Source organism: Scyliorhinus torazame, chromosome 31 (genome assembly GCF_047496885.1).
Source record: "Scyliorhinus torazame isolate Kashiwa2021f chromosome 31, sScyTor2.1, whole genome shotgun sequence".
NCBI classification, from domain to species: domain Eukaryota; kingdom Metazoa; phylum Chordata; class Chondrichthyes; order Carcharhiniformes; family Scyliorhinidae; genus Scyliorhinus; species Scyliorhinus torazame.
The window spans coordinates 31,890,232-31,912,633 of record NC_092737.1 but is presented as its reverse complement, the minus strand read 5'-3'; the positions used below and the strand labels follow the sequence as shown (position 1 = coordinate 31,912,633).

Here is a 22,402-nt window from a genome sequence, read left to right as displayed (position 1 = left end):
CAGACCGCTATCTCACTGGGGTGGGCGGGAGTGGGACTTGCGAATCAATGTGGAGCCGCGGGCCCGCCCTCTACCCGCAGTCGGACGCCACCCCCGCCCAGCGCACGCGCTGATTTACCTGGGGGTAGCCCGGAGCAGGCCACTCCCTGATCCACCCCGTTAATGTAGTAATGGAGGTCGCCATTCAAGTTCCGCATCATCCCAATTCGCGAGCCAGTGGTCAGCGAGTCCAGGTCGCAGCCGTAGTTGTTCCGCATGGTGTTTCCGTCCTGCATGATGGCGGTGCCACTGCGGAGGGGGTAAGGGAGGCGGTGGGAGTGAGGACAAGACCACCAGACAGACGTCAAGAACTGTCGCTGCTTGTGACAAGCACCGAACAACACACACCCGCACACGAGGATCGGTGACGCCGCACAACAGGGGCCAGCTCCTATCATCACTGGCCAAGCAAACTATGGGGATGTTCCTGAGAGCAAAAGACATCAAAGTCCAGCCCAGTTGAGATTTGATTCAGTGGCGGGAATAGGCTCGAGGGCCGAGTGTCGTCATAGAATCGCTACAGTGCGGAGACGACCATTCGGCCCATCGAGTCCACACCGGCCCGGTGGAAGAGACCCCTACCTAGGACCACTCCCCCGCAACCCACCTAACCTTTTGGACCAATTTATCACGGCCAATCCACCTGACCTGCACATCTTTGGACTGTGAGAGGAAACCGGAGCACCCGGAGGAGACCCACGCACACACGGGGAGGACGTGCAGACTCCGCACAGACAGTGACCCAAGCCGGAATCGAACCCCGGACCCTGGCGCTGTGAGGCAGCAGTGCTAACCGCTGTGCCGCCCTGTGCTCACTAACACTGCTGCTGGCCCGACTGTAACTCTGCAAAAACTCTTTCCCCTTCTGGCCAGTCCCCCCATGGTCTCGTCCCCTCATCTCTGGAATCTCCTCCGATATCCGCATCTAACGCATCCCTGGCTGTCAGCGCCCCCACCTCTGGTGTCCTTATCTTCGGCTGGCTGGACCCCAGCTCTTCAATTCCCTCCCTCAACCCCTTCCGCTTCTCTCTCTCTCGTCTGCCCGACCAAGTTCACGCGGCTTAAAAGTCGATCAAAGCTCGTGAAGCACGTGAGGATTTTATGCGGCGATCGAGACCTCCGCCTGTCCCAATACACCCAGATTATCGTCACCACCGCCCCCCCCCCCCAACCCCCAACCCCGGCCAACTCCAACCCAGCCCCCACCAAACAGAACGTTCAGACCCTGCCGTACCTCAGCATCCAAGTGTCATAGTCAATATCCGTCATGGTGCTGGGAAACTCCAGATCTTCTGGACGGATTGCTGTAACTCCTAAATAAGGGGGATTCTCAATATTAACTATGACAGGAAAGACGTCATTAAAGTGGTCAATAAGGGAAAATATACAGCAGAGTAAACACAACACGCGCGACAGCCGGCAGCTTGTTAAACTGCATTCGACACAAACTAAAGTCAGTCTGCACAACGCTCCCAACACGTCCGAAAAGCCCCACATGCAGCATGCGACCCTGCACACAGGACCAAACACAACCTGGACAATTAACACAGGCAGACGTTAGACCCCAATATGTGTCACACAGCTCAAACACACGTGACTTCTCCCAACACAAACTAACCGAATACACACGCATCCGACACAATCCAGACAGACGCTACCCCAAAACACACCCACAAAAGGCTCCCGCTCGCGTGCACACAACAGGCGGGCGCGCGCGCACACAACAGGCGGGCGCGCGCGCACACAACAGGCGGGCGCGCGCGCACACAACAGGCGGGCAGGCGCGCACACAACAGGCAGGCAGGCGCGCACACAACAGGCAGGCAGGCGCGCACACAACAGGCAGGCAGGCGCGCACACAACAGGCAGGCAGGCGCGCACACAACAGGCAGGCAGGCGCGCACACAACAGGCAGGCAGGCGCGCACACAACAGGCAGGCAGGCGCGCACACAACAGGCAGGCAGGCGCGCACACAACAGGCAGGCAGGCGCGCACACAACAGGCAGGCAGGCGCGCACACAACAGGCAGGCAGGCGCGCACACAACAGGCAGGCAGGCGCGCACACAACAGGCAGGCAGGCCCGCACACAACAGGCAGGCCCGCACACAACAGGCAGGCCCGCACACAACAGGCAGGCCCGCACACAACAGGCAGGCCCGCACACAACAGGCAGGCGCGCACACAACAGGCAGGCAGGCGCGCACACAACAGGCAGGCAGGCGCGCACACAACAGGCAGGCAGGCGCGCACACAACAGGCAGGCAGGCGCGCACACAACAGGCAGGCAGGCGCGCACACAACAGGCAGGCAGGCGCGCACACAACAGGCAGGCAGGCGCGCACACAACAGGCAGGCAGGCGCGCACACAACAGGCAGGCAGGCGCGCACACAACAGGCAGGCAGGCAGGCAGGCGCGCACACAACAGGCAGGCAGGCGCGCACACAACAGGCAGGCAGGCGCGCACACAACAGGCAGGCAGGCGCGCACACAACAGGCAGGCAGGCGCGCACACAACAGGCAGGCAGGCGCGCACACAACAGGCAGGCAGGCGCGCACACAACAGGCAGGCAGGCGCGCACACAACAGGCAGGCAGGCGCGCACACAACAGGCAGGCAGGCGCGCACACAACAGGCAGGCAGGCGCGCACACAACAGGCAGGCAGGCGCGCACACAACAGGCAGGCAGGCGCGCACACAACAGGCAGGCAGGCGCGCACACAACAGGCAGGCAGGCGCGCACACAACAGGCAGGCAGGCGCGCACACAACAGGCAGGCAGGCGCGCACACAACAGGCAGGCGCGCACACAACAGGCAGGCGCGCACACAACAGGCAGGCAAGCGCGCACACAACAGGCAGGCAGGCGCGCACACAACAGGCAGGCAGGCGCGCACACAACAGGCAGGCAGGCGCGCACACAACAGGCAGGCAGGCGCGCACACAACAGGCAGGCAGGCGCGCACACAACAGGCAGGCAGGCGCGCACACAACAGGCAGGCAGGCGCGCACACAACAGGCAGGCAGGCGCGCACACAACAGGCAGGCAGGCGCGCACACAACAGGCAGGCAGGCGCGCACACAACAGGCAGGCAGGCGCGCACACAACAGGCAGGCAGGCGCGCACACAACAGGCAGGCAGGCGCGCACACAACAGGCAGGCAGGCGCGCACACAACAGGCAGGCAGGCGCGCACACAACTGGCAGGCGCGCACACAACAGGCAGGCCCGCACACAACAGGCAGGCCCGCACACAACAGGCAGGCGCGCACACTAGCCCCCTCGCCCGCCACCACCTCCGTTCTCCACAACTCGCTCCAGATAGACCCAGCCTGCCTCGTTACTCACCTGCCTCAATGGACCCAGACCATCGATCAACCATCTTCTGAATCAGAATCTCAAACATTTCCCCTTCTCTCAATGCTCTGAAAAGCAAATCAACAAAACTGCCCGTTTGCCACATGCGTCTAAAAGTTAAATAGTGACACAGAAGCAGAGAATATCGGAAATTGCAGTTGGAGATTCCGAATATTCACTCTGATTACGGCTGATCTTCCACTTCCATTGCCCGATCCCAATATTCCTCCATTTACTCTGTGTCCACAAATCTGCCCGAGGGGAGGCCCGGGGAGGCCGCCCGAGGGGAGGCCCGGGGAGGCCGCCCGAGGGGAGGCCCGGGGAGTCCGCCCGAGGGGAGGCCCGGGGAGTCCGCCCGAGGGGAGGCCCGGGGAGTCCGCCCGAGGGGAGGCCCGGGGAGGCCGCCCGAGGGGAGGCCCGGGGAGTCCGCCCGAGGGGAGGACCGGGGGAGTCAGCCCGAGGGGAGGCCCGGGGAGGCCGCCCGAGGAGAGGCCCGGGGAGTCCGCCCGAGGGGAGGCCGCCCGAGGGGAGGCCCGGGGAGTCCGCCCGAGGAGAGGCCCGGGGAGTCCGCCCGAGGAGAGGCCCGGGGAGGCCGCCCGAGGGGAGGCCCGGGGAGGCCGCCCGAGGGGAGGCCCGGGGAGGCCGCCCGAGGGGAGGCCCGGGGAGGCCGCCCGAGGGGAGGCCCGGGGAGGCCGCCCGAGGGGAGGCCCGGGGAGTCCGCCCGAGGGGAGGCCCGGGGAGTCCGCCCGAGGGGAGGCCCGGGGAGTCCGCCCGAGGGGAGGCCCGGGGAGTCCGCCCGAGGGGAGGCCCGGGGAGTCCGCCCGAGGGGAGGCCCGGGGAGTCCGCCCGAGGGGAGGCCCGGGGAGTCCGCCCGAGGGGAGGCCCGGGGAGTCCGCCCGAGGGGAGGCCCGGGGAGTCCGCCCGAGGAGAGGCCCGGGGAGTCCGCCCGAGGGGAGGCCGGGGGAGTCCGCCCGAGGGGAGGCCGGGGGAGTCCGCCCGAGGGGAGGCCGGGGGAGTCCGCCCGAGTGGAGGCCCGGGGAGTCCGCCCGAGGGGAGGCCGGGGGAGTCCGCCCGAGGAGTCTGCCCGAGGGGAGGCCCGGGGAGTCCGCCCGAGTGGAGGCCCGGGGAGTCCGCCCGAGGGGAGGCCCGGGGAGTCCGCCCGAGGGAGGCCCGGGGAGTCCGCCCGAGGGGAGGTCCAGGGAGTCCGCCCAAGGGGAGTTATCAATCAGGTCGCCTCCCATTCCCACATTGAGAACATCGGCCCATTTTGCTCAATCTCTCAACAAAGGAGAAGCCTTTCAGACCAGGAATCAATCCCGTCCCCCAATCAAAACAAAGCTGCCAGTTCCAGGAAAACTGATTCTCAATCTCCCACCCAGCCCAGAATACGGTGAAGAGCCAAACCAAAAAAATACTGTTTCCGCACAATCGGTAGGAACATAAAGAAACTTAATTTATAAAGTATTTTCTGAGACGGCCTAGCGTGAGAGGGGCCCGTTGAGGGCACGACCGGCTTACCTCTCCCCTGGCGGCCCGCTTCACCCGCCTCCTCGCATCTCTTGCACCCTACGCGATCGCCTCCGCCCCTCTCGCGCCCACCATCTTGTGCCTGACGCTCATCACCCCCTTTGTACCGCGCCTCACCCCCGAGGGCGGGACTCGATCGAACCCCCGAGGGCGGGACTCGATCGAACCCCCGAGGGAGGGACTCGATCGAACCCCCGAGGGAGGGAGTCGATGGAACCCCAGAGGGAGGGACTCGATGGAACCCCAGAGGGCGGGACTCGATGGAACCCCCGAGGGCGGGACTCGATCGAACCCCCGAGGGCGGGACTCGATGGAACCCCCGAGGGCGGGACTCGATGGAACCCCCGAGGGCGGGACTCGATCGAACCCCCGAGGGAGGGACTCGATGGAACCCCCGAGGGAGGGACTCGATGGAACCCCCGAGGGAGGGACTCGATCGAACCCCCGAGGGAGGGACTCGATCGAACCCCCGAGGGAGGGACTCGATCGAACCCCCGAGGGAGGGACTCGATCGAACCCCCGAGGGAGGGACTCGATCGAACCCCCGAGGGAGGGACTCGATCGAACCCCCGAGGGAGGGACTCGATCGAACCCCCGAGGGAGGGACTCCATCGAACCCCCGAGGGCGGGACTCCATCGAACCCCCGAGGGCGGGACTCCATCGAACCCCCGAGGGCGGGACTCCATCGAACCCCCGAGGGAGGGACTCGATCGAACCCCCGAGGGAGGGACTCGATCGAACCCCTGAGGGAGGGACTCGATCGAACCCCCGAGGGAGGGGCTCGATCGAACCCCCGAGGGCGGGACTCGATCGAACCCCCGAGGGAGGGACTCGATCGAACCCCCGAGGGAGGGACTCGATCGAACCCCCGAGGGAGGGACTCGATCGAACCCCCGAGGGAGGGACTCGATCGAACCCCCGAGGGAGGGACTCGATCGAACCCCCGAGGGAGGGACTCGATCGAACCCCCGATGGCGGGACTCGATCGAACCCCCGAGGGAGGGACTCGATCGAAACCCCCCCCCCCGAGGGAGGGACTCGATCGAACCCCCGAGGGCAACTGAGGAGGAATGTTGCAGAATGTTCACTCCCACACTGGGCCTGAATTCTTTCTGTTGGATGTTTCTCTGTCCCCAAGTTACATTGAGGGAAGGAGACGATGGTGACCGAGGTCAGGGAGGGGAGTGTCTCGTCAGAATGCTCCAGCATTCTGGGCGGCAAGGTAGCACAGTGGTTAGCACCGTTGCTTCTCTACACCAGGGTCCCGGGTTAGATTCCCGGCTTGGGTCACTGTTCTCCCAGTGTGTGCATGGGTTTCCTCCGGGTGCCCCTGTTTCCTCCCACAGTTCAAAGGTGTGCAGGTTAGGTGGAGTTACTGGGATAGGATGGAGACATGGGATTAAGTAGGGCGCTCTTACAGGTCGGAAGGAGGGGATGAGGTACTTCTTGGAGGGGCGGAATTTCCCAAAGGTGGACGGGGAGCGGGTAGAAGGGCTGGGGGCCCTGATCGGGCTGGAGGAGATAGTGGAGGGCTTGAAGGCCATATGCAGACGGGCAAGGCCCCGGGTCCAGACGGGTTCCCAGTGGAGTTTTATAAAAAGTTCTCTGGGATACTGGGGCCGATGTTATTGAGGATGTTCAATGAGGTGAGGGAAAGAGGGGTGCTGCCCCCGACGATGTCACAGGCAACAATTTCGCCGATTCTTAAGCCGGACAAGAACTGTGTGGGTCCTACAGGCCGATCTCGCCACTGAATGTAGATGCCAAGTTGCTGGCCCAAATCTTGTCCTCTCGGATTGTGTTCCGGATGTTATTGGGGAGGACCCAGGCGGGGTTTGTTTCGGACAGGCAGTTGGTGGCCAATGTAAGAAGGCTGTTAGATGTGATCATGATGCCCCCCGGAAGGTAGGGAGGTGGAGGTAGTGGTCGGAATGGACGCAGAAAAGGCTTTTGATCGGGTAGAATGGGATTATCTGTGGGAGATACTGGGACGGTTCGGATTTTGGCGGGGCTTTATTGACTGGGTCAGGTTGCTGTATCAGGCTCCTGCGGCAAGCGTACGGACGAATAGGACAATATCGGACTATTTTAGACTGCACCTGGGGACGGGACAGGGATTCCCCCTCTCCGCACTGTTGTTTGAGCTGGCTGTAGGTGGACCAAATGAAGGACGATTTTCGGAGATGAAATAAAATGAAAATCGCTTATTACCACAAGTAGGCTTCAAATGAAGTTATCTTACTGTGAAAAGCCCCTAGTCGCCACATTCCGGCGCCTGTTCGGGGAGGCTGGTACGGGAATTGAACCGTGCTGCTGGCCTGCTTTAAAAGTCAGCGATTTAGCCCAGTGTGCTAAACCAGCCCCTATTGCGCTTCCGTTGTCTCTGGCTGGGAAGGTGCAGACGGTGAAGATGACCGTCCTCCCGAGATTCCTGTTTGTATTTCAGTGTCTCCCCATCTTTATCCTTTTTTAAGCGGGTCAACAGCGTGATGACGGGCTTCGTCTGGGCGGGCAGGCGCGAGTGAGGAAGGTAATGCTGGAGCGGAGTCGGGGAGAGGGTGGGCTGGCGCTGCCAAACTTTAGCAACTATTACTGGGCGGTTAATATCGCCATGATCAGGAAGTAGGTGGTGGGGGAGGGGTCGGCATGGGAGCGTATGGAGGCGGCTTCATGTAAGGGCACCTGTCTGGGGGCGTTGGTAACTGCGCCTCTGCCGTTCCCGCCAGCACGGTACTCCACCAGCCCAGTGGTGGTGGCAGCCCTGAGAGTCTGGGGGCAATGGAGGAGACATGTGGGAGCAGAGGGAGCATCGGTCTGGACCCCAATCTGTGATAATCACCGGTTTGCCCCGGGGACTATGGATGGGGGGTTCCGGATATGGCGGAGAGCAGGGATTGAGAGGATGGGGGATATGTTCATAGAGGGGAGCTTTCCGAGTATGAGGGCGCTGGAGGAGAAGTTTGGGTTGGCGAGGGGAAACAAATTCAGGTATCTGCAGGTGTGGGACTTCCTACGCAGACAGGTGTCAACCTTCCCGCTCCTACCGCTAAGGGGGATTCAGGACAGGGTAGTTTCCAGAGGGTGGGTCGGAGAAGGGAGCGTCTCGGACATCTATAAGGAGCTTATGGGGTCAGAGGAGACGCAGACCGAGGAGCTGAAACGCAAGTGGGAGGAGGAGCTGGGAGGTGGGATAGACGTGTTGAGTAGAATCAACGTGTCCACAACATGTGCCAGGCTCAGCCTGATACAATTCAAGGTCGTTCACCGGGCTCACATGACAGTGGCCCGGATGAGCAGATTCTTTGGGGTGGAGGACAGCTGCACAAAGTGTGCGGGAGGACCAGCGAACCATGTCCACATGTTCTGGGCATGTCCGAAGCTTCGGGGATTTGGGCAGGGGTTTGCGGATGTCGTGTCCACGGTGTTAAAAGCAAGGGTGGCACTGAGTCCAGAGGTGGCGATTTTCGGGGTGTCGGAAGACCCGGGAATCCGGGAGGAGAAAGAGGCAGACGTTCTGGCCTTTGCGTCCCTGGTAGCCCGGAGACGGATACTATTAGCTTGGAGGGACTCAAAGCCCCCGAAGTCGGAGGCCTGGCTATCGGACATGGCTAGCTTTCCCTGTCTAGAGAAAATCATGTTCGCCTTGAGAGGGTCAATGTTAGGGTTCGCCCGGAGGTGGCAACCATTCGTCGACTTCTTTGCGGAAAATTAATCAGCAGCAGCACACGGCTGGGGGGGGGGGTTAAGAAAAGTAGGGCGCTCTTTCCAAGAGCCGGTGCAGACTCGATGGGCCGACTGGCCTCGTTCTGCACTGTAAATTCTATGATTCTATGACAGACTGAGTGAACCAGCTCGTTTCGTCTGGCTTGGCAGTTCTGGGATGAGGTTTAACACCAATCCCTATCCCTAACTAATCCTCCCATTTTCCACTTCAGAACCAGGCCATCCAAATCCCGCTGCCCGAATCTCAGCACATACCAGGCCTCGCTCGCCCGTCGCACCCCGACTGCTCGCTGACGTGCAGTGTCCCCTCGCGGAGCAAGGCCTCGATTTTAAAATTGGCGTCCTTTTCAAGTTGCTCCTTGGCCTTTCTGCCTCCCTATCTCGGATGTCCCGCAGATCCACCGCCCTCCCTGCCCTCGGCAGTTTCTGGCCTCCACAGCGTCCCCGATGTCAATCACTCCGACTGCTCGCTGAGATCCGAGATGGGGCTGCTTTAGCACTGGGCTAAATCGCTGGCTTTTAAAGCAGACCGAGGCAGGCCAGCAGCACGGTTCAATTCCCATACCAGCCTCCCCGAACAGGCGCCGGAATGTGGCAACTAGGGGCTTTTCACAGTAACTTCATTTGAAGCCTACTTGTGACATTAAGCGATGTTCATTTTTCACTCCAGCATTAGGCGAATGTGCCCTCAGCTGCCAACGTGAGACACTCGGGATTTCACTCCTGTCACTCACTCCTTCAAACCCCTCTCTCGTTGTCCAAACTGTTGATTATTCTGCCCTAACCTTCTTCCAGTTCAACTGTCCCTCACGGTAAGTGGATGTTTTATTGCCTCAAAGATGTGTCATGTGAAGGTGCCTTTAAGAAATAGGTGTTTATCAAATAGCTGCAGTGATGTCAGTGTGTGGGTGGAGCTGGGCTGTGACTCTGCTTTTACTTTCGCTTTGAGCAAAAAAAGCTGGTGGGTGTCTGTGTGTTTTATTCTGTTTTCAGAGTGAAGAGCTGCAGTGAAAGCCAGCAGTCGTGTGTGGATATCTCTACAAGCTAAAGAATTAGCGCGGTAGCACAAGTGGATAGCACTGTGGCTTCACAGCTCCAGGGTCGCAGGTTCGATTCCCGGCTTGGGTCACTGTCTGTGCGGAGTCTGCACGTCCTCCCAGTGTGTGCGTGGGTTTCCTCCGGGTGCTCCGGTTTCATCCCACAGTCCAAAGAGGTGTGGGTTAGGTGAATTGGCCGTGATAAATTGTCATTAGTGACAAAAAAGGTGAGATGGGGTTATTGGGTTACGAGGATAGGGTGGAAGCGAGGGCTTAAGTGTGCCGGTGCAGACTCGATGGGCCGAATGGCCTCCTCCTGCACTGTATGTTCTAATGTTCATTTGGGTGATTTCAACAAAGAACAAAGAACAAAGAAAAGTACAGCACAGGAACAGGCCCTTCGGCCCTCCAAGCCCGTGCCGACCATGCTGCCCGACTGAACTACAATCTTCTACACTTCCTGGGTCCGTATCCCTCTATTCCCATCCTATTCATGTATTTGTCAAGATGCCCCTTAAATGTCACTATCGTCCCTGCTTCCACCACCTCCTCCGGCAGCGAGTTCCAGGCACCCACTACCCTCTGCGTAAAAAACTTGTCTCGTACATCTACTCTAAACCTTGCCCCTCTCACCTTAAACCTATGCCCCCTAGTAATTGACCCCTCTACCCTGGGGAAAAGCCTCTGACTATCCACTCTGTCTATGCCCCTCATAATTTTGTATACCTCTATCAGGTCGCCCCTCAACCTCCTTCGTTCCAGTGAGAACAAACTGAGTTTATTCAACCGCTCCTCATAGCTAATGCCCTCCATACCAGGCAACATCCTGGTAAATCTCTTCTGCACCCTCTCTAAAGCCTCCACATCCTTCTGGTAGTGTGGCGACCAGAATTGAACACTATACTCCAAGTGTGGCCTAACTAAGGTTCTATACAGCTGCAACATGACTTGCCAATTCTTATACTCAATGCCCTGGCCAATGAAGGCAAGCATGCCGTTTGCCTTCTTGACTACCTTCTCCACCCGTGTTGCCCCTTTCAATGACCTGTGGACCTGTACTCCTAGATCTCTTGAACTCAAAGTAATACCTGTTTCTGTAGAGAATTTAAACCTGCTGTCTTTCTGCAAAAAGGGTCTTTTGGACTTATGGATGTTGTTAGGAAAGTTATGAAGGGTCTCTTACAGAATATTGTATCTGTGGGGATTATTGGTGTCGATAGTTGTTAATAATAATAATAATAATAATAATAATCACTTATTGTCACAAGTAGACTTCAATGAAGCTACTGTGAAAAGCCCCTATCGCCACATTCCAGCACCTGTTCAGGGAGGCCGGTACGGGAATTGAACCCGCGCTGCTGGTCTTGTTCTGCATTACAAGCCAGCTGTTTAGCCCACTGTGCTGAACTAAGATGTTTACTGTGGGTTTATAAAGTGTGTACTGGATTCATAAATAAACATGTCTTTGTTTTAAAAGTACTTTGGCTCTCTGTTGCATCACACCCGATATGGATGTTGTTAGGACAGTTTTGAAGGGTTACTTATAGAATATTGTATCTGTGGGGATTATTGGTAGTTGTTAAGATGTTTACTAGGGGTTTATAGAACATTACAGCGCAGTACAGGCCCTTCGGCCCTCGATGTTGCGCCGACCTGTGAAACCACTCTAAAGCCCATCTACACTATTCCCTTATCATCCATATGTCTATCCAATGACCATTTGAATGCCCTTAGTGTTGGCGAGTCCACTACTGTTGCAGGCAGGGCATTCCACGCCCTTACTACTCTCTGAGTAAAGAACCTACCTCTGACATCTGTCTTATATCTATCTCCCCTCAGTTTAAAGCTATGTCCCCTCGTGCTAGACATCACCATCCGAGGAAAAAGGCTCTCACTGTGCACCCTATCCAATCCTCTGATCATCTTGTATGCCTCATTTAAGTCACCTCTTAACCTTCTTCTCTCTAACCAAAACAGCCTCAAGTCCCTCAGCCTTTCCTCATAAGATCTTCCCTCCATACCAGGCAACATTCTGGTAAATCTCCTCTGCACCCTTTCCAACGCTTCCACATCCTTCCTATAATGCAGCGACCAGAATTGCACGCAATACTCCAAATGCGGCCGCACCAGAGTTTTGTACAGCTGCAACATGACCTCATGGCTCCGAAACTCAATCCCTCTACCAATAAAAGCTAACACACCGTAAGCCTTCTTAACAACCCCCTCCACCTGGGTGGCAACTTTCAGGGATCTATGTACAAAGAACAAGAACAAAGAAATGTACAGCACAGGAACAGGCCCTTCGGCCCTCCAAGCCCGTGCCGACCATGCTGCCCGACTAAACTACAATCTTCTACATTTCCTGGATCCGTATCCCTCTATTCCCATCCTATTCATGTATTTGTCAAGATGCCCCTTAAATGTCACTATCGTCCCTGCTTCCACCACCTCCTCCGGTAGAGAGTTCCAGGCACCCACTACCCTCTGCGTAAAAAACTTGCCTCGTACATCTACTCTAAACCTTGCCCCTCTCACCTTAAACCTATGCCCCCTAGTAATTGACCCCTCTACCCTGGGGAAAAGCCTCTGACTATCCACTCTGTCTATGCCCCTCATAATTTTGTAGACCTCTATCAGGTCTCCCCTCAACCTCCGTCGTTCCAGTGAGAACAAACCGAGTTTATTCAACCGCTCCTCATAGCTAATGCCCTCCATACCAGGCAACATTCTGGTAAATCTCTTCTGCACCCTCTCTAAAGCCTCCACATCGTTCTGGTAGTGTGGCGACCAGAATTGAACACTATACTCCAAGTGTGGCCTAACTAAGGTTCTATACAGCTGCAACATGTACATGGACACCGAGATCTCTCTGCTCATCCACACTGCCAAGAACCTTGCCATTAGCCCAGTACTCTCTGTCTTCCTGTTATTCCTTCCAAAATGAATCACCTCACACTTTTCTGCATTAAACTCCATTTGCCACCTCTCAGCCCAGCGCTGCAGCTTATCTATGTCCCTCTGTAACTTGTAACATCCTTCCGCACTGTCCACAACTCCACCGACTTTAGTGTCATCTGCAAATTTACTCACCCATCCTTCTACGCCCTCCTCCAGGTCATTTATAAAAATGACAAACAGCAGTGGCCCCAAAACAGATCCTTCTGGTAGACCATTAGTAACATAAAGTGTTAACTGGATTTACAAATAAACATGGTTTTGTTTTAAAAGTACTTTAGATCTCGGTTGCGTCACACCTGTAAAGTGGGCCCTTGTGCTCCCCATAACCACAATCTATTAAAAATCGTGGGTCAGGGGAACTCCATGACACATTCTGGAGTTTTCTAAACCTTGACCCATAACAGATGCTATACACAGCCCAGCTGGTGCTTGGGGCTGAGGCACACGCGGTTGTAAGCTTTACCGGCTAGATATGACGATGGCGTCGTTGAATTCGCTGCGGCAGTTCTGCCGGAAGGCGGTGCGGCCGCCGTTGGTGATCACCGCATTGTTCCCATGGAGGTCGTGGAAGCGGAGGTCGTTGCTGGGCGTCAGGGCGAAGAGGCTGCACGGGGAGATCTGATTACTGCCATCCACCGGTTCGTCAGGAAGAGGGGGCAGGTCTGGACAGGAAAACCCACAGAAACAGATCAGGTACACGTAGACACACACGTCCACACACACACACAGCCTTTCAGGCTAACTCAGGGTTAATCATACCCCCGTTAATGGCCTACAATTGTTGGGCATTCGCACAGCGATTTGTGTATTGTCTGGCAAACAAACGAGGAGTACATCATGGGAGTGCCCCTTTAAGAAAGGGTTCTGTCTCCTCACGTGGCTTCAGTGATGTCATTGTGTGGGTGGAGCTGTGGCGATAAGGTTTGTTTTCCGGTTTCGCTTTCACACTTTGGCTGCTGTGGACTCAGACAGAGAACAGAAGTGAGTTGGCCTGTCTCTCTCCATTTTCATTTTAAATATCTGCTCCATTAAAAAAAAAACATTGATTGTACCTCCCTGCTGCTTTGGCAACATAAAATATCTAGTTTGCTTTCCGGAAGGGTTTAAACCTGCTGGTGAGACGGGGGTCAGAATCTCAGGAGAAGCCAGTCTTATGCAAGTAAGAACGCAGAGTGCTGGGGCCACGCCCGGGAAAAGGGGTTTTGGAGATTTTGTTTTTGAATTGGAACAGTTAAGGGGGAATTCATTAAGGGTTATACACAGATTAGTGCAGCTCTGTGGGGTCTTGTTTGTAGTTGATAAAACGTCTTGCAATTTGTTTATATAAATGTTCACTCAATTCTTAGAATAAAGCTTATTTTGATTGAAGTGTCTGGGGAGACTGTTGAAGGGGAGCCTCTTGTGCTCATCCCAGCCAAATTCAACATAAAGGTTGTAGGTCAGGTGAATTCCATAATAGACTTCCCCGGCCCCTAACAGTGATACAGACAGATCTGTACAGGGATGGAAGGTTAACTCAGGGAGATCCGTTAGGAGAGAGCATTTTTCTGTGCAAAGCCTAAGGAATTAAGGTGAAGGAGGGTCTCGTGGAGGGGGGGGGGGGGGGGTTCCACTGTGCTCCTGGAATAGGAGATGGGGCGGAGTTTTGACCGTGACACGGTGAGGGAACTTGAAGGATGCCTGCAGGCAGCGAAACCTGGACAACCTCCTGGCTTGGATCGCGAAGTGGCGAGGGACATCCGCAGAGCACAGTGCAGGCAGGGGAGGGGCTCAGAGGTTGTTTCCCCTTGTGGGAGAGTCCAGGAGCAGAGGGCAGAATCTCAGAGTGAGGGGGATCTCCCATTTCAGACAGAGATGAGGAGGAATTTCTTCTCTCAGAGGGGAGTGAGTCTGTGGAATTCCTTGCCGCAGAGAGCTGTCGAGGCCGGGCCGTGAAGTGTGTTCAAGGCCGAGGTAGGCAGGTTTTTAAATCAGTCAGGGAATCGAGGGTTATGGGGATAAGGCGGGAGAGTGGAGTTGAGGATTATCAGATTGGACGCGGCCTCATTGAACGGCCGAGCAGACTAGATGGGCCAAGTGGCCTCGTTCTACCCCAATGCTCTCCAACCACCAACTGAAAGAACAGTTAAACCGCATCCATTGACATTCAACTGGATTCACATTGCTGGAGGAACACCAGAGATTAACGGGGCCGGTCAACGGGGCCGGTCAACGGGCATATGGGACACTGAGAGTCAGAGATGTTTGCAGCATGGGTGACCAGAACGGAACACAGTGTTCCATGTGTGGCCTTACCAATGTCTTGTACAACTTCAACAAGACGTCCCAACTCCTGTATTCAATATTCTGACCAATGAAACCTCGCCTTTATCAATCGAGGCTGTGATTACAAAAGCAGGGAGGTCATGTTGGAGTTGGACAGAACTTTGGTGAGGCCACAGCGGGAGCACTGTGCGCAGTTCTGGTCGCCACATTATAAGAAGGATGTGATTGCGCTGGAGGGGGGGTAGAGGGGATTCACCAGGATGGTGCCTGGGACGGAACATTTCAGTTATGAAGAGAGGGTGGATAGGCTGGGGTTGTTTTCTCTGGAGCAGAGAAGACTGAGAGGTGACCTGATCGAGGTGGACAAGATTCTGAGGGGCATGGACAGGGTGGAGAGGGAGCAGCTGTTCCCCTCAGTTGAAGGGTCAGTTACGAGGGGGACACAAGTTCAAGGTGAGGGACGAGGGGGGGGGATTTGAGGATAAACCTTTTCCCCCAGAGAGTGGTGAGGGTCTGGAACGCGCTGCCTGGGAGGGGGGGTAGAGGCGGGTCTGGAACGCGCTGCCTGGGAGGGGGGTAGAGGCGGGTCTGGAACGCGCTGCCTGGGAGGGGGGTAGAGGCGGGTTGCCTCACACCCTTTAAGAAGTACCCGGGTGAGCACTTGGCACGTCGCAACGTTCGAGGCTGTGGGCCGAGTGCTGGGGAATGGGGTTAGGTCGGCAGCTCAGGGGATTTTCATGCGTCAGTGCCGACTCGATGGGCCGAAAGGCCTGTTTTGTGCTGGATTATTCTCTGATTCTGCATGAAGATCAGGATAACACTTGGTTCCATTTATCAGCCAAAGCGATGGGAGAGGGATTTTCCCCAACAGCATCTTTTCCAGTCAGTCCCTCCTGGTAATCGGGTTCCGGGGTGTGTTGGGGGGGGGGGGGGGCTCTGAGCTCAGACACAATGTCTACAGTGATTGGGAAAGGAGATACGGTAGATTTCGAGACTCAGTTGAGGGGAGAGCACGTGGGTCTGGCATCGAGATCGAGGATCAGGCGTTATCATACTGAATGGAGGAGCAAGCTCGAAGAGGGGTTACCGGGCCCGGGGGGGGGAGTGGGGGTTATGGGACCGTGGGGGAGTGGGGGTTACGGGACCGGGGGGGGGCGGGGGGGAGTGGGGGTTACGGGACCGGGTTGGGGAGTGGGGGTTACGGGACCGGGGGTTATGGGGCGGAGTGGAGTGGGGGTTATGGGGCGGGGGGGGGGGGGGGGGGGGGGGGGAGTGGGGGTTACGGGGCGGGGGGGAGTGGGGGTTACGGGGCGGGGGGGGGGAAGAGTGGAGGTTATGGGGAGGGGGGAGTGGGGATTATGGGGCGAGGGAAGTGGGGGGTTACGGGGAGGGGGAGATACGGGGCAAGGGTGAGGGAGTGGGGGTTACGGGGCCGGGGGGAGTGGGGGTTACGGGGCGGGGGAGTGGAGGTTACGGGGAGGGGGGAGTAGGGATTATGGGGGTTACGGGGAGGGGGGAGTTACGGGGCAAGGGTGAGGGAGTGGGGGTAACGGGGCGGGGGGAGTGGGGGTAACGGGGCGGGGGGAGTGGGGGTAACGGGGCGGGGGGAGTGGGGGTAACGGGGCGGGGGGAGTGGGGTTACGGGGCGGGGGGAGTGGGGGTTACGGGGCGGGGGGAGTGGGGGTTACGGGGCGGGGGGAGTGGGGGTTACGGGGCGGGGGGAGTGGGGGTTACGGGGCGGGGGGAGTGGGGGTTACGGGGCGGGGGGAGTGGGGGTTACGGGGCGGGGGGAGTGGGGGTTACGGGGCCGGGGGGAGTGGGGGTTACGGGGCGGGGGGAGTGGGGGTTACGGGGCGGGGGGGAGTGGGGGTTACGGGGCGGGGGGAGTGGGGGTTACGGGGCGGGGGGAGTGGGGGTTACGGGGCGGGGGGAGTGGGGGTTACGGGGGCGGGGGGAGTGGGGGTTACGGGGCGGGGGGAGTGGGGGTTACGGGGGCGGGGGGAGTGGGGGTTACGGGGCGGGGGGAGTGGGGGTTACGGGGCGGGGGGAGTGGGGGTTACGGGGCGGGGGGAGTGGGGTTACGGGCGGGGGGAGTGGGGGTTACGGGGCGGGGGGAGTGGGGGTTACGGGGCGGGGGGGAGTGGGGGTTACGGGGCGGGGGGAGTGGGGGTTACGGGGCGGGGGGAGTGGGGGTTACGGGGCGGGGGGAGTGGGGGTTACGGGGCGGGGGGAGTGGGGGTTACGGGGCGGGGGGAGTGGGGGTTACGGGGCGGGGGAGTGGGGGGTTACGGGGCGGGGGGAGTGGGGGTTACGGGGCGGGGGGAGTGGGGGTTACGGGGCGGGGGGAGTGGGGGTTACGGGGCGGGGGGAGTGGGGGTTACGGGGCGGGGGGAGTGGGGGGTTACGGGGCGGGGGAGTGGGGGTTACGGGGCGGGGGGAGTGGGGGTTACGGGGCGGGGGGAGTGGGGGTTACGGGGCGGGGGGAGTGGGGGTTACGGGGCGGGGGGAGTGGGGGTTACGGGGGCGGGGGGGGAGTGGGGGTTACGGGGCGGGCGGAGTGGGGGTTACGGGGCGGGGGAGTGGGGGTTACGGGGCGGGCGGAGTGGGGGTTACGGGCGGGCGGAGTGGGGGTTACGGGGCGGGCGGAGTGGGGTTACGGGGCGGGCGGAGTGGGGGTTACGGGGCGGGCGGAGTGGGGGTTACGGGGCGGGCGGAGGTGGGGGTTACGGGGCGGGCGGAGTGGGGGTTACGGGGCGGGCGGAGTGGGGGTTACGGGGCGGGCGGAGTGGGGGTTACGGGGCGGCCGGAGTGGGGGTTACGGGGCGGGCGGAGTGGGGGTTACGGGGCGGGGCGGAGTGGGGGTTACGGGGCGGGCGGAGTGGGGGTTACGGGGCGGGCGGAGTGGGGGTTACGGGGGCGGGCGGAGTGGGGGTTACGGGGCGGGGCGGAGTGGGGGGTTACGGGGCGGGCGAGTGGGGGTTACGGGGCGGGCGGAGTGGGGGTTACGGGGCGGGCGGAGTGGGGGTTACGGGGCGGGCGGAGTGGGGTTACGGGGCGGGCGGAGTGGGGGTTACGGGGCGGGCGGAGTGGGGGTTACGGGGCGGGCGGAGTGGGGGTTACGGGGCGGGCGGAGTGGGGGTTACGGGGCGGGCGGACGTGGGGGTTACGGGGCGGGCGGAGTGGGGGTTACGGGGCGGGCGGAGTGGGGGTTACGGGGCGGGCGGAAGTGGGGGTTACGGGGCGGGCGGAGTGGGGGTTACGGGGCGGGCGGAGTGGGGGTTACGGGGCGGGCGGATGTGGGGGTTACGGGGCGGGCGGAGTGGGGGGTTACGGGGCGGGCGGAGTGGGGGTTACGGGGCGGGCGGAGTGGGGGTTACGGGGCGGGGCGGAGTGGGGGTTACGGGGCGGGCGGAGTGGGGGTTACGGGGCGGGCGGAAGTGGGGGGTTACGGGGCGGGCGGAGTGGGGGTTACGGGGCGGGCGGAGTGGGGGTTACGGGGCGGGCGGAGTGGGGGTTACGGGGCGGGCGGAGTGGGGGTTACGGGGCGGGCGGAGTGGGGGTTACGGGGCGGGCGGAGTGGGGGTTACGGGGCGGGCGGAGTGGGGGGTTACGGGGCGGGCGGAGTGGGGGTTACGGGGCGGGCGGAGTGGGGGTTACGGGGCGGGCGGAAGTGGGGGTTACGGGGCGGGCGGAGTGGGGGTTTACGGGGCGGGCGGAGTGGGGGTTACGGGGCGGGCGGAGTGGGGGTTACGGGGCGGGCGGAGTGGGGGTTACGGGGCGGGCGGAGTGGGGGTTACGGGGCGGGGGAGTGGGGGTTACGGGGCGGGGGGGAGTGGGGGTTACGGGCGGGGGGAGTGGGGGTTACGGGGCGGGGAAGTGGGGGTTACGGGGCGGGGGAGTGGGGGTTACGGGACGGGGGGAGTGGGATGTGAGGCGGGGGGAGTGGGGGTTACGGGACGGGGGAGTGGGGGTTACGGGACGGGGGAGTGGGGGTTACGGGACGGGGGTTACGGGGCGGGGGGAGTAGGGGTTACGGGACGGGGGAGTGGGATGCGAGGCGTGGGAGTGGGATGCGGGGTTGGCGACTGCATTGGCACAGACCCGCTGGGCAGAATTGCGTCCTTCTGCACTGTAGGAATTCCGTGAATCAATGTGCGGACAGTGGAGCGAGGGCCACCGCTCTGTATCGAATGGCCTCCGCCTCCCCGCATGTGCTCAGCTTTCAATGGCCATGGTGTCTGGGCCAAGCTCGATGCAACATTTGTCCCTTTCCCACCTGTTTGTGACGAGGAAGCGCCTGTTGGACGAGATACTCGCGCTGCTGGAGAGGCAAGAGAGCCAATCAGAGAGGCTGGGGCTGCTCACACAGAGTGCCTTTAAGCAGGGAAGGCTGGTGAAGTGACAGACCCACCTGTATCGTCGATGATGGTGGCCTGGGCAGCTTGGCCGTAGAGATCCACCACAGCGTAAACGCTGGACGGTACGTTGGAGGCCGCAAGGCCCTGGTCCACGTTGTTGACGAAGAAGTGCAAACTCCCGTCTTCCTTGCGCATCACGCCAACCGTATCACCCGCCTTGTGCCAGCCAATAGCGGAAGGAGGAATGAGGTCGCAAGTTAGAACAGGAAGCAGGATGGGAAGGAATAACAATTTGCAACAGCATTTACCCCACCTGCACATTATTTGTGGGTCCAAGCCGACTTGACCCCTGACAGGCCATGTCTGACGGCTCAGATATTCTTGGCCTGTAAAGTTGGGCATGCTGCAGGTGTTGGGGTGTACTTACGGCAGTGGGTACTGGCACTGCGCACACGGAAAACAACAAAGATTAATGTTCACAAAAAGACCCATCTTCTCAGCCGAGCTTCCCGGCCAATCTCTCAAATGTTCTATTCGTCATATCGAGACTGACTGCACTGCACAAAGTCACCCACTGGACTGTGACGCACCGTACGCACAACACCCCTCGGGATCATCAAAAGGCGCTGTCAAAGGAGTCATTCTTCCATTCCTGTCCAGCGTGGGGTTCTCCTCCGGGAAGCACAGTGGGAAAAGCGATACCGCCGAAGGCTCACCATCAGGAACTCTCGGTGACACTCCCTGTGCGAGCAGGGCCTGGGTTCAGGCCGGCGGGCAGGATCAGCTCAGCCGACACTCCGAGTGCAGCGCTGAGGGAACCCTGCACCGCCACGAGTGCCATCGTTCTGGGTGACACTTGCGGAAGAGTGTGGCAATTTCAGATATATTGTATTATATGTATTTGGGGTAGTGAAGGGTTAAAATCCAGGATTATTGTGTGTCTGACTGCTGCAGGCATTTTTTTCAACCTCCTGATTTGCAACACAGCGAGGCTTTTGGGGAGCCAGATGTGCAATTAAAGCATCGTAAAAGCTTGAGCTCATGGACTTTCATCGATTTATTTACACAATATATTTATATTGTATGGAGTTTTATTTAATAATAATAATCTTTATGGTCACAAGTAGCTTACATTAACACTGCAATGAAGTTACTGTGAAAATCCCCGAGTCGCCACATTCCGACGCCTGTTCGGGTACACGGAGGGAGAATTCAGAATGTCCCAATTCACCTAACAGCACGTCTTTCGGGACTTGTGGGAGGGAACCGGAGCACCCGGACAAAACCCACGCAGACACGGGGAGAACGTGCAGACTCTGCACAGACAGTGACCCAAGCGGGAATCAAACCTGGATCCCTGGTGCTGTGAAGGCAACAGTGCTAACCACTGCGCTACCGTGCTGTCCAGGTTATAGTTCCATAATATATTTATATTATATGGACTTTTATTGATATTTCATTTACATTAACAGTGTCCAAAAGGCTTCTGAGTTGTGACAAACACATGGATAGGATGGGTATGGAGGGACACGGCACAAGGGAGTGCTGAGGGTTTGGGCCAAGGGTGGTATCATGACCGGTACAGGAGAGGAAGGCCGAAAGGGCCTGTTCCTGTGCTGCATTGTTCTTTGTTCCTGCGCGGTATTGTTCTTTGTTCCTGCGCTGCATTGTTCTTTGTTCCTGCGCCGTATTGTTCTTTGTTCCTGCGCCGTATTGTTCTTTGTTCCTGTGCGGTATTGTTCTTTGTTCCTGTGTGGTATTGTTCTTTGTTCCTGCGCGGTATTGTTCTTTGTTCCTGCTCAGTATTGTTCTTTGTTCCTGCTCAGTATTGTTCTTTGTTCCTGCTCAGTATTGTTCATTGCTCATGCGGCGTATTGTTCTTGCGCCGTATTGTTCTTTGTTCCTGTGCCGTATTGTTCTTTGTTCCTGCGCCGTATTGTTCTTTGATCCTGCGCGGTATTGTTCTTTGTTCCTGCGCCGTATTGTTCTTTGTTCCTGCGCCGTATTGTTCTTTGTTCCTGCGCCGTATTGTTCTTTGTTCCTGTGCCGTATTGTTCTTTGTTCCTGCGCGGTATTGTTCTTTGTTCCTGCGCCGTATTGTTCTTTGTTCCTGTGCCGTATTGTTCTTTGTTCCTTCTTTGTTCCTGTGCCGTATTGTTCTTTGTTCCTGCGCGGTATTGTTCTTTGTTCCTGCGCCGTATTGTTCTTTGATCCTGCGCCGTATTGTTCTTTGTTCCTGCACGTTATTGTTCTTTGTTCCTGCGCCGTATTGTTCTTTGTTCCTGTGCTGTATTGTTCTTTGTTCCTGTGCCGTATTGTTCTTTGTTCCTGTGCGGTATTGTTCTTTGTTCCTGCTCGGTATTGTTCTTTGTTCCTGTTCCGTATTGTTCTTTGTTCCTGTTCCGTATTGTTCTTTGTTCCTGTGCCGTATTGTTCTTTGTTCCTGCTCGGTATTGTTCTTTGTTCCTGCTCGGTATTGTTCTTTGTTCCTGCTCGGTATTGTTCTTTGTTCCTGCGGGGTATTGTTCTTTGTTCCTGCGGGGTATTGTTCTTTGTTCCTGCGCCGTGTTGTTCTTTGTTCCTGCGCGGTATTGTTCTTTGTTCCTGTGCTGTATTGTTCTTTGTTCCTGCGCGGTATTGTTCTTTGTTCCTGCGCCGTATTGTTCTTTGTTCCTGCGCCGTATTGTTCTTTGTTCCTGTGCCGTATTGTTCTTTGTTCCTGCGCGGTATTGTTCTTTGTTCCTGCACGGTATTGTTCTTTGTTCCGGTGCTGTATTGTTCTTTGTTCCTGTGCTGTATTGTTCTTTGTTCCTGCGCGGTATTGTTCTTTGTTCCTGCGCGGTATTGTTCTTTGTTCCTGTGCTGTATTGTTCTTTGTTCCTGCTCGGTATTGTTCTTTGTTCCTGTGCTGTATTGTTCTTTGTTCCTGCGCGGTATTGTTCTTTGTTCCTGTGCTGTATTGTTCTTTGTTCCTGCTCGGTATTGTTCTTTGTTCCTGCGCGGTATTGTTCTTTGTTCCTGTGCTGTATTGTTCTTTGTTCCTGCGCGGTATTGTTCTTTGTTCCTGCGCCGTATTGTTCTTTGTTCCTGCTCGGTATTGTTCTTTGTTCCTGCTCGGTATTGTTCTTTGTTCCTGCG

General features: G+C 58.3%; 1 protein-coding gene across 1 annotated transcript in view; it reads right to left on the bottom strand.

Moving 5' to 3' along the window:
• The window catches only part of neurl4 (neuralized E3 ubiquitin protein ligase 4), a 203,993-nt gene that overhangs the window by 92,067 nt on the left and 89,524 nt on the right, over positions 1 to 22,402 (bottom strand). The window contains 5 exon segments of the mRNA XM_072493516.1: positions 119 to 288; positions 1,274 to 1,352; positions 3,387 to 3,463; positions 13,105 to 13,303; positions 19,318 to 19,480. Of these exon segments, the coding sequence (XP_072349617.1) occupies positions 119 to 288; positions 1,274 to 1,352; positions 3,387 to 3,463; positions 13,105 to 13,303; positions 19,318 to 19,480 (688 nt within the window).